The sequence below is a fragment of the Sporobolomyces koalae genome, assembly GCF_050403365.1.
Source record: "Sporobolomyces koalae JCM15063 DNA, S_koalae_JCM15063T_v1_ctg32, whole genome shotgun sequence".
In the NCBI taxonomy this organism is placed as follows: domain Eukaryota; kingdom Fungi; phylum Basidiomycota; class Microbotryomycetes; order Sporidiobolales; family Sporidiobolaceae; genus Sporobolomyces; species Sporobolomyces koalae.
In genome coordinates this window covers 73106-84442 of record NW_027481739.1, presented here as the reverse complement: position 1 = coordinate 84442, position 11337 = coordinate 73106, and the positions used below count along the sequence as shown (strand labels likewise).

The following is an 11337-nucleotide window of genomic DNA, read 5'->3' as shown; positions in this document are numbered from 1 at the left end:
GAACTTGTTTCTTCTACAAAAACGGGTTGGTTCTTCGACAGATAGTTCAACCGAATCGAATACCCATAGAAGGGTCCCAACCTCCAGTACGAGGTGTTGAGGAAGATCCTTCATCTCGACTCTTGTCCTTCTGCTTCTCCTTGGTTTTCTTCGGAGTCTTTACAACGGGTTCTTCCTTGAGAGGTGTTCCTGTCTTTGGTTGGTTCCGAGTTGATCTTCGAGGTGTACTACGAATCGAAGAAGCGATAGGTCTTGACAGTGCTTCCGAAATAGGATCAATCGTCTCTTCTTCCTCCTCTTCTTCTTCTTGTTCTTCCTGTCCGTTTACTTCTTGATCTAGAGGGGCAATGGAAGGTGGTTCTTGTTGTGCTTGTTGATTCGAGACGAGTTGCTGATCAAGTGCTTGAGCTTGCAAGGTTCTCGAATACGCAAACTAATGAATCGATTCGGGAACAAGAAACCCAGTGCAAAGAGAAACAAGAGATCGAATCAGCTTCTTTTGCCTCCACCCGTGGCCGGCGGATGGTGAAACACTTTGTCAAAAGCAAAAGCGAGGGGGGGGGAGAAAGGAGAGATTCTGAAATCGCACCGATTTAGTTTCATCCCGCAATTCACTCGTCAATCGACTGAGATCTGCGTAAAATTTCAACCCTTCTTCGAGGTTGCCCAACATTTCGACAAATCTGTGATGCGCGAGTGAGAGAGATTGTAAAGCTTCTTGTCGAGCGAGATCCGGTTTCGCGGAAGGGTTCAAAGGGCTTGTTGAGGTCGACAAGGATTTGTCCCGAGTTTGAAGGAGGTTCGTGAATGTCGAATTCAAAGTCTTTTGAACCAAATCATCAACGTGAAAGACTTGATCAGCAACTATTTTGAGCGCAAGAAAGAAAGCAAGGGGAATCCGACTTCTCACTTTGACAGAATCAAGTAGATCTGACTGATTCTTCTCGTTCATTTGCATTTCCCCTTGAAACTCTCTCTTCAACTTGTTCAACTCTTCCTCCAACACGGGTTCGAACAGTTGCAAGAGATTTCCAGCGATCGCCGAATCATCTCGTTCCGGTTGACTTGCTTCTCGAGCTCGATCCAATTCTTTCGATCTCGCGAGAACTTTGACCTTGATGTCTCGGTGTTGTACTCGTTGTCGAATCAACCTGACCAACTCTTTCCGTTCGAGTTGAATATCCTTCAACTCTTCAACCAACGCCTTCATCTTTCTTCGAGTCTTTCTCAATTCGAGACTCTCGACTGGTTCCTCCTCCGCATCTGTAGCTTGTGCTCGTCTCGACGAAGTACCAGGTCGTTCTGATTGTGAGCGAGGCAGGAATGACTCGAATTCTCCCGACTCTAATCGTTTGATCTGTTCGACCAGGTCAGTCGGAGTCGAATACTTTTGCCTCACAACCGCATCACTCTGTTTGGCCGAGTTCAACAGGTGTTCGAAATGTTCGAGTCTCTGTTCGAGCGATGCCTGAACTTGCGTAGGTTGATCGGTCGAATTCGATGGCGAATCGGATCGAGTTTGGGCTTGCTGTTGGAACTGGGTGTCCCACGTTTGTTGACCATGTACAGATCGATAGAATTCTTGACTCGTCTGTTCGTTTCTGAGACATTCTCGAGCCTGAAAAAGGTGAAAAGTTCGTGAGTCTCTTTGCTTGTGCTAGGCTCCGAGTAGGAAGAGAAGAAAAAAATGAACCTCTTGTAGTATGTTTGTGTTGAGTTGACCAAGTTTCTGAACATCTTTGAACAAGAGTTCTAACCGTTCGTGACCTCCCAAGTTGCGCACTTCGAGGGATTGATCGAGCAGATGACTCGGTACATTGGAGGTTGACGTTGCGGAAGTTAAAGAAGTGGTAGACGAGGCACTCGTGAGTGGTTGTTGACGAGGCGATGCAGACGTTTGTTCGAGAGCACCAGGCAGATTCAACGAATCGAACGTTCTGTTATACCAGATTGGTACGAGGAACTCGATCAGCTTTAGTTTGGGCGATCAAGGATGCAGGTCGAGGAACAGAATGTATGATCTTACCCATTCAATTCCTGGTCGAGCCGTTTCGCCCAATTCCTTTCGACTTGAGTTTCGATCCAATCAAGTTTGCGATCGTTCCACACATGCAACGCCATCCCAACTTCCTTCTTGTCCATCTGTTCAAACACTCGGGATTGGTTCGAGGCGTATGCGAGCGGGTGATGTACGAGGTCGAGGTAGGTCGGTTTCACGAGAGGGAACGGAACGATCTGGGGTAACGAACTAGTCGGAGTCGGATGTGCCAAATAGATCAAATCGTTGTCTCTGGATAAATGACAAGATAAATGGTCAGTTGTACGGATCGTAGCAGAAAAATGAGGCCAAGGAGGACAACAAACTTGTTTGCTCGCTTGAGGTTGTCTTCGAGGACTTTCAAGAACCCTTTCGAGTCTCTCGTGACCGACTCGACGACACTTCCTTTCGCGATGGCGAATGAAGAGGTCGAAAGCGCGGTTTTCAACACCGTCGACGCAAGTGTGAGTCTTCCAATTTCGTCACCGTACCTGATTCCTCGCAAGATTCGTGTGCTTCATCAGTCGCTGAAACCGACCTGTGAGATCTCTTTTTTCTCGAGTAGTACCTGTTTGATCCGAGATCATCGAGCGAGCGACGGTACTGAGCGACGGCAGAGAAATGGGCAATCTTGATGGTCAAGTATCGGTTCCACTCCTGTGATCGCAAACACACTTAGATCTTCCGCTGTTGACTGAAACAAATGGCGAAAATGACTCGCGTTTGGCAGATAATCGGAATCGAACGCTTCGAGAGCCTGTTGATAGTAGAGGGAAACTTGACAAGCGAGTTTCGAAATCGTTCCATTCTTGAGTCTGTCTGTTGGAATCTCACCCGAGTCAGGTCAGGTCATTGGAAGAACAGAGACGGGAGAAGGTGGGGGGAATTACCCATTACAGCTTTCTGCCATCCTACTTCTTGAGCCATGCCCTTTACAATCAAGCTCCACCCTTGCATCTGTTCGAGATCTCGATCACGAGGTTCGACATCACGAGACTCGTCTTGTCGTGCTGCATGTTTCGACAAGAGGTGTGAAACTCGTTCGAGGGTTCCCAGCGCGAGTTGCAACTGGTTCAAACTCAGTTTCAACGCTTCGCCACCAGAGTTGACATCCTGGTTCGCCGTTCGATGTGACAAGGCGAGGTGAGTGTACAGTGCCGCGAGGTTGTACAAGGTTGATACGAGTTCGTATTCGAGCGAACGACGAGTCGTGGTTGAGGAAGTCGAGATGGGTGAAGGGAGAGAGCCTGGAGCGGAGCTCGTAGACGAAGCAAAGATGGAAGAGTACGAGAAAGCTGGGCCCGCCTGCAAGAAGGAAAGCGTTCAGTCCGGGAGTGCGAGATATAGAGAAGGAAAGATTGACATTATGAGGGAATTTCGCGAGGGTATGCACGAGACAGGCTTGATACCTTTCGAGACACGCAAGACAGGGAATGAGCACAGGCGGGACACAGAGAGAGAGAAAGTCGAAAGCGCGGACGTTACGAGTTTCTCGACGGCTTCAAGCGAGACGAGCGGCGTGCCATCCTGGCCGTACACTTCGCGTCTCGAGCGTTCAAGGCGTTCACAATCGGGACGAATCAGAGTCGGCGCAGTGGTGGATAAATCCGAGTTGGCGACGTAATCCAACAACGTCGCCGCAAACTCGTCACTCTGTGGGGTTTCGAGACAGGGCGTCAGTTCCAGTCCCGAGTCACAGCAGAACAGAAAGCGGGGACGGCGGTACGGGCAAGGTCCGCTTGAACGGGAGCGGCAATAGGTTCGACATGGTTGAGCGTCAATCCGCAAACAACGCGCTCACTCTCTTTTCTACTCTCTCCTTCCCCCATTCCCGTGCAAGTGGCCCAGTCTTCAGTATGGCCCGCACCGAGAGCAAAGACTCTCAGCTGCGCGCGAGGAACCCGTCTGCACGTCCAGTCGAATCATCCAACTCGTCCTCGACCGCGGTTGCACCCTCGACAGACGATGTCGCGCACGAACTCGAGTTTGGAGGCGCACCAGGCACTCTCGCAATGATGGTTGGCTTTCCCCTCCTGTTCTACTACCTCTACGTGTGCATCTTTTTCAATCACGGTACGCGAGACTCTCTTTCGATCTCGCGATCTGTCCTCCTGTTGACACACAGTCGGTCGTCATGCTCGTGTGCAGCTCAATTCGCCGTGCCGACCAACCCTTACACCCTCGCCGGTCCCGGAGGCTGGATCGAGTTTGTCAAATACGTTTCGCACCTCGTCTACACCGTGCGTCGCGTCTCATTCTTCCTCGTCAGTGCGAGCGTTCATTGGTTTGACATTTCGTCTCGTTCAATGTCACAGACGGCAGCACCTACGAAGCGCGCAACGACGTTGTACCTCTCGTTCCTCGTGCTTCAACTCGTACTCGCATTCATCCTGCCTGGGGTCACACAACAAGGACTCCCCGTGTCTTCCCTCGGTGGCAAGACTCTCACGTACCACTGCAACGCGTACGCGTGTGTCTATGTCACGACCGCGATCGTCGCCGCCTTACACTACACGGGCGTCGTGCGCATGTCGGAAATCATCGACCTGTACGGTCCCTTGTTGACGGTCGCTTCGATCTCTGGATTCGCCCTCGCCGCGGTCGTGTACGTGTTTGGGGACAATTATCGCATGACGGGCAACGTCGTGTACGACTATTTCATGGGTTCGACTCTGAATCCGAGGATCGGGACGGTCGATATCAAGATGTTTGCCGAGATCCGTATCAGTTGGACTTTGTTGTTCGCGCTCGCGATGGCCGCGGTGAGCAAACAGTACGAGACGTACGGTCGAGTCAGCGGCAACGCGTGGTTGTTTGCGTATGGTACACTCTTATACTTGAACGCTTGTGCCAAGGTCAGCTCGTTTTCCTCCTTTCTACTCTCTCTCTCTCTCTTTATTCGAGGACCTGATGCGTTCTGTACACAGGGAGAACAATACATCCCTCAAACCTGGGACATGAACTTTGAAAAGGTAAAAACAACGCAAAAGCCAGTTTGCTACATCACGACCAAGGCTGACTCGTCGACGAGTCTCTGCGCATAGTTTGGATGGTTACTGTCGTACTGGAACTTGGCCGGAGTGCCGTTCAGTTATGCGTACCCGGCACTGTACATCTCGATGCGAGACCCTCGCGACCTCGAGTTCTCGACTCCGGTCCTGATCGCATTGTTCACAATCTTGACGGTCGCACATTGCCTGTACGTAAAAACATCTACTTCCACGTCTATCGAGAGAGAAAGAACTGACGATTCCTCTATCTTTTTTTTTTTTTTTCGACGAGGGGGTTTTCTAGGTTTGATATTGCGATGGCACAAAAATCTCACTTCAAAGCGGTCGAGACCAACACGTACATCAAACGCTACACGTTCCCCCAATTGCCGTATGCCGAACTCGACAACCCGAAATACCTCAAGACGCATTTGGGAGGCAAACTGTTGTTGGGAGGTTTGTGGGGATACCTTCGAAAACCTAGTCAGTCTCGTACCCAATATAAACGACTCGAAGGCTTGTTGCTAAAAAGCATGTGTGTTTGTATTGCCAGATTACACGTTTGATTCGATTCAGGCCATCATTTGGGGATTGAGTTCGGGTGCGGGTACCAACAGTGTCATCGTGTACTGGTACCCCGTGTTTCACGCGACCATGTTGTTGCACCGCAACGGTCGAGACGATCAACGGTGTGCGCGCAAGTACAAACAAGATTGGACAAAGTACCAACAATTGGTTCCTTACTCGCAAGTCTTTTTTCCTTCCCAAATCGAAGTCAGAGAGTTTCTAACTAAACTGACTCGATCACTCGTGTTCTTGATGACAGGTTCATCCCGTATATTTACTGAAATAACTAGAGAGCTTTTTGCAAGTCTCTCGCTTTCTGTTCCTTCTGTGCGCATGTTGGCAAGCTGTTGCCCTCGTAGATCATCATGACATTCCGAATCTCTGTCCCCCTCCAAATTGTTGCAGTATTGGCAAGAATGATCAATCGAGAGCATTGTTACCGTAATTGGCAAATGCCATTATGCGAGAATTGGGATTTCATAATAAGGGTTTTAATGGCCGTCCGCGAGGCCGATCTGAAGACTGACGTTCCAGAGTCTTTGCCTCCTCTCGACCTTTTGCGCGTCTCGACTTGTCGCGGTTACACGGTATCTATCCCCATTCTAACAGGATCGTGAGCCCGTCGCAAACTCGATACGACCAGTTGGGACATTCGGGAAACGCCAACCTCCACGCAGTCCTCTCTCATTCGGTGGTTCAACCCCGACAACTTTGCCAAACCCCCCGCTCGCGTGACGTTGAAGGGAGATTGTGCTCTCAACCGCGTGAACCATTCGAACCATGTCGGTGAGTGTTTCTCCCTCTTCGATCAGGGTTCGAAGGGTTTGACGACGAGGCGTGTGTTGACGCATCCACTATCCGGCTCCCTTTCATCTCCCCCTCCTCCTTCTCTCTCGGGTGCCTTGCTCTCGCGCATCAATAGGCAAACAATCATGACATTGGCGCGAAACTCGCTTCGTTGCATTCGAGGATTGCCAAGGAACGCAAGATCCTAGAAGGGTTTCAAGCGATGCGGTCTGCGACTTCGAACCAAGACGTGATCAGGACGTGTGAATCGAAAATTCGGGAAACTCTGAAAACGATTGGATGGTTTGAACAAACCGTTCAAGAACTGGAACTACGTCAAGTTCAGGAACAACAACAAACTTCTTCTTCTGCTTCTTCTTCTTCGTCACTACAGTACTCGTCTACAACCTCGAAAGGGTTACCACCTGCACCTAGTTCTAATAATGGACCGAGACCTCCTCCACCTGGTGCAGCTCCAAGTTATGTTCAACCGGTGACTCAGTACGGAGCCGAATCGATTCAACCGGGAAGAGTTTCAGCCGATGGACCTCTCGCGGGTGTGGGGTTGAACACGACTTCGAACGCACACAAAGTTCAATACACGAACCTCGGTACAGCCTCCCTCTTTTTATCGGAGACCAGTAACATGAATGGGAAAGGAATGACTCATTCCCTTTCCCTTCCACAGATCTGATCAAAGCCGACACTCCTTTGACTTCGGCCAAGATTTCGAGAATGTTGCACCAGTTGGAATTCAAGTTGCACGTTGAACGGCAGTACAAGGAAGGCATCGACAAGATGGCGAAACTGTACCTCGTCGATGGAGACAAGAAGGCTCGAGCCGACACGGAGAACAAACGAGTCGAATCGAAACAAAAGATGGTCTTGTTGAACCAGGCGCTCAAACGGTACAAGTCACTCGATGTCATGGGAGAATTGGGAGACGAGGATGATGGTAAAAACGACAACTTGGTTTTCTCTCTATATACACGTTCCTGCAAGGCTAATTCTTGTCCCCCTTGTCGCAAACAGGTATTCCCGAAGATGTCAAGGCAAACCTGAGACGTCCTCTCTCGGGACAACTACAAATCACGATCAAAGCCGCACGCGATTTGGCTCACGCGCCTCAACCTCCGAAATCGAAATCGAAGCACTACCCTTCCGAGACGGTCATCTACGTCAAAGTTGAAGACACGCCTCGAGCCCGCACGCACCCTTCCCGCACGGACCGATGGAACGAAGATTTCGAGATTCATGTCGACAAGGCGAACGAAGTCGAAGTGACCATCTATGACAAGTTCCCTTCATCGTCTTCGACTTCGTCTTCTTCAGCGGCTTCGAGTCTGCATGGGTACCATCACTCGAACGAGAGTTCGGCTCCGGTCCCGATCGGCATGTTGTGGTTGAGGTTGAGCGACATTGTTGAAGAACTGCGCAGGAGGAAATTGGGACTCGAAGCAGGTCCTGGATGGGTCACTGCCGCAAGAGTCGCACAAGGGAGTGGAGGATCTGGAGGTAGTGGCAGTGGACATGCCGATGTCGCTCACCTCGCGAGGGAAAACGAATTCGGAGCATCGAATACCGCTTCGGGAGGAGGAGGAGCTTCGAACCTCGGATACGCCAATACGGTTGGAGGCGGAGGACCAGGAGGTTCTGGACCAGGACAGAAAGGAGAAGGGATCGATGCTTGGTTCGCGGTTGAACCAGAAGGAGCGATCATGCTCCATCTCAACTTTGTCAAATCGAACGTTAGGAAACGACCGTTCGATGCTCAAGGAGGTCAACTTGGACGTCAAGGTGCCGTCCGAAAACGCAAGGAATCGATTCACGAACAAAACGGACACAAGTTTGTCGTCAAACAGTTCTACACGGTCGTCCTGTGTGCCCTCTGTGGCGAGTTCCTGCTCAAAGGAAACGGTATGCAGTGTGAGGATTGCAAGTATGCATGTCACAAGAACTGTTACCAAAAAGTTGTCACCAAGTGTATCTCGAAATCAAACACTGAAGCCGTCAGTCATTCTCTCTCATTGGTTCGAACCCTTTCATTATATTGTCGCAGGTTGCTGACGAATCTTTCCCCAATCAAACGTTGATTAGGACAAGGATGAGGAACAGATCAACCATCGCATTCCTCACCGATTCGAACCCATCACCAACATCTCCCCGAACTGGTGTTGCCACTGTGGTCTCGTACTTCCGCTCGGTCGCAAACAGGCGCGCAAATGTTCCGAGTGCGGCGTCACGGCGCACACGGATTGTGTACACCTCGTTCCCGATTTCTGTGGCATGTCGATGGAAATGGCCAACAAACTCTTGTCCGACATCAAGAGTATCAACAGCCATCGACGCAGCGGTCAGCAACAGCAAGCGAATCGAAAGCCCATCGTTGCTGCCCCTCCTCCTTCCTCGACTGCACCCCAACTTCCTCCGAGCAAAGACCCGTACGGCGCAGTTCGACCTCCGGTTTCGACGTACGACGCGCGACCTTCGACAGAACGACTGTCGAACGAAGTCGGCAGGCTTCACCTCGTCGGCAACGACCAGTACTCGGCTCCCGGTGTGCAACCTGCTCCTCCTCAACGAGTCCCGGTTCCACCCGTGTCTCCAAACCCGTACGATGGCATGCAACCTCCTTCCCCGGTACCTCCAGTTGCTGCTTCCACTGCAGGCATCAACGTCGCTCCTCCTGTCCAGCAGCAGCAACCACCACCACCATCCGCTCGCGACCAGCAAGTTGTGCAACCGCCCCCGAGACAATCTTCCGCTTCGACCGCATCATCGTTCGGGAATGATCCGAGAGATTCGATCGGTTCGCTCATTGGAGGCTACGCGAGTGACGAGCAACGCAGGCAATCCCTGGGTCAACAACCTCAACAGCAACAGCGACAACAACAGCAACAACCACAACAAGTTCCTGTCCCTCCCCAATTCTCGCCATACAAGCAACAACAGCAACAGCAACAACATTATGCGGCACAATACGGTCAATCGCAATCGGCTGCACCTGTGTCGCAACAAGGATACCCTCAGAGGATTCCTCCTCAGGCACCTGCACCTCAACCGGGACAATTGTACACTCCGCCTGTCTCGAGCAACACTCCGGCTCTCTCGAACCGTCCGTCTACGCCGTCCTCGGTACCACCGCAACAATCACAACCTTCACCTTATGCGGGATACCAAACTTCGCAACCTCAAACTGTACCTCGACCTCTCCCTCCTGCTCAACAGGCTCAACAATCGGTTGCTCCTCAACAAGTCGTTCAGCAGCAGCAGCAACAACAGCAACAGGTGGTTCCGGCTCGCGCTCAGCAGCAGCAACCTCGACGACGGATCGGGTTGGACGATTTCAATTTCCTCGCCGTGCTCGGCAAAGGCAATTTCGGTAAAGTCATGCTCGCCGAAGAGAAGAAGTCGAGTCAACTGTACGCGATCAAGGTTCTCAAGAAAGAGTTCATCATTGAGAACGATGAAGTCGAATCGTCAGTCTCTCCCTTGATCCCTCTCGCTCCTTTCGGTATCCAACCTGAATCGAAAAGAGGCGAAACTAATGACTGCCTCCAAAATTTACCCTGGAGTACAGGACCAAGTCGGAGAAGCGAGTGTTCCTTGCTGCCGCACGAGAACGTCACCCGTTCTTGTTGGGATTGCACTCGTGCTTCCAGACGGAAACTCGGATCTATTTCGTCATGGAATACGTCTCGGGAGGAGATCTCATGTTGCACATTCAGCGCGAACAATTCACGCCTCGACGAGCCAAATTCTATGCGGCTGAAGTGTTGCTCGCGCTCGAGTACTTCCACAAGATGGGCATCGTATACCGGTTCGTCCTCTCTCTCTTTGAATGTATCTTGGGTCTACGAGAGTTGCTCACTGATTTGGAATCGCAAATCGAATCAATCAGGGATCTCAAGCTTGACAACATCCTGCTCACGCTTGATGGACACGTCAAAGTCGCCGATTACGGTCTCTGCAAAGAAGACATGTGGTTTGGCAAGACGACCTCGACTTTCTGTGGAACTCCAGAGTTCATGGCTCCCGAGGTTCGTAGATTCTCTCTCTAACCGAAACCTGCTTTCCGCGAACGAGACAACTAATTGATGGTGATGGAAACGCGTGCAAATGAAACAGATCATTCTCGAGCAACGTTACGGTCGGGCGGTCGATTGGTGGGCATTCGGAGTTTTGATCTACGAGATGCTTCTGGGTCAATCCCCGTTCCGAGGTGACGACGAGGACGAGATCTTTGATGCGATCCTCGAGGATGAACCCTTGTACCCGATCCACATGCCGAAAGACTCGGTTTCAATCTTGCAAAAGGTGAGTCTGGAACTTTGTCCGGATTCTTTTTGCTGTATCGGAGCTGAACCTCTCCCTCCCCACTTTCTACTACAGCTGCTCACAAAAGATCCGGCTCGTCGATTGGGAGCTTCCGAAGCCGACGCAAGCGAAATCAAGTCTCACTTGTTCTTCAAAGACACAAACTGGGACGACGTGTTCCACAAACGCATCCCATCTCCGTTCTTCCCAGCGATTAGTTCGGCTACCGACACGAGCAACTTTGATAGCGAATTCACTTCGGAACAACCGACGTTGACTCCGGTGCATTCGACTTTGAGCGCTCAGGATCAAGGAGAATTCGCTGGATTCTCGTCAGTTTTTTCTTTTCTTTTTTTCCCGTCTTCTGTCGTTCCTAGCACATACTGATACTCTGTATTCTCTGGACGTATCTCAGGTGGACTGCAAACTGGGCTCAATAAAGGAGGAAGAAACGCCTCATAGGATCCGTAGTTATGTTTTTCATTTCTCCGCTCTTTTTGTCCTTCTACAAGCACAGATGTACCTCCCAACCCTTTGACAATATATGGACAGTTCTCTTTTTCTCTTTTCATCCATTTTTCTCTCTCTCTCTCTTCTTCCTGTTTTTCCTCGCCACTGTGAAAGAAAAGTCTCTTGGAT

General features: G+C 50.8%; 3 protein-coding genes across 3 annotated transcripts; 2 read left to right on the top strand and 1 right to left on the bottom strand.

Annotated features, from left to right (window-relative positions):
* Positions 1-46: 46 nt before the first annotated feature.
* Positions 47-3806, bottom strand: JCM15063_004334 (uncharacterized protein; the record flags this gene model as incomplete). Its single annotated transcript, XM_076680116.1, has 11 exons — positions 47-433; positions 590-823; positions 911-1618; positions 1694-1937; positions 2027-2290; positions 2365-2529; positions 2607-2695; positions 2817-2857; positions 2929-3343; positions 3524-3691; positions 3765-3806. 11 exons carry the CDS (start codon positions 3804-3806, stop codon positions 47-49), a joined length of 2757 nt encoding a protein of 918 aa, XP_076532749.1.
* Positions 3807-3894: 88 nt separating this feature from the next.
* On the top strand, positions 3895-5876 carry ERG4 (delta(24(24(1)))-sterol reductase; the record flags this gene model as incomplete). Its single annotated transcript, XM_076680115.1, has 8 exons — positions 3895-4111; positions 4187-4278; positions 4354-4893; positions 4966-5010; positions 5083-5237; positions 5333-5511; positions 5582-5774; positions 5855-5876. The coding sequence occupies 8 exons, from the start codon at positions 3895-3897 to the stop codon at positions 5874-5876; spliced, it is 1443 nt and encodes a 480-aa protein (XP_076532748.1).
* Positions 5877-6375: 499 nt separating this feature from the next.
* On the top strand, positions 6376-11138 carry PKC1 (protein kinase C; the record flags this gene model as incomplete). The annotated part of the gene is made up of 10 exons (XM_076680114.1): positions 6376-6381; positions 6518-6992; positions 7070-7336; positions 7414-8390; positions 8479-9860; positions 9962-10201; positions 10283-10421; positions 10510-10698; positions 10774-11030; positions 11114-11138. 10 exons carry the CDS (start codon positions 6376-6378, stop codon positions 11136-11138), a joined length of 3957 nt encoding a protein of 1318 aa, XP_076532747.1.
* Positions 11139-11337: the final 199 nt, after the last annotated feature.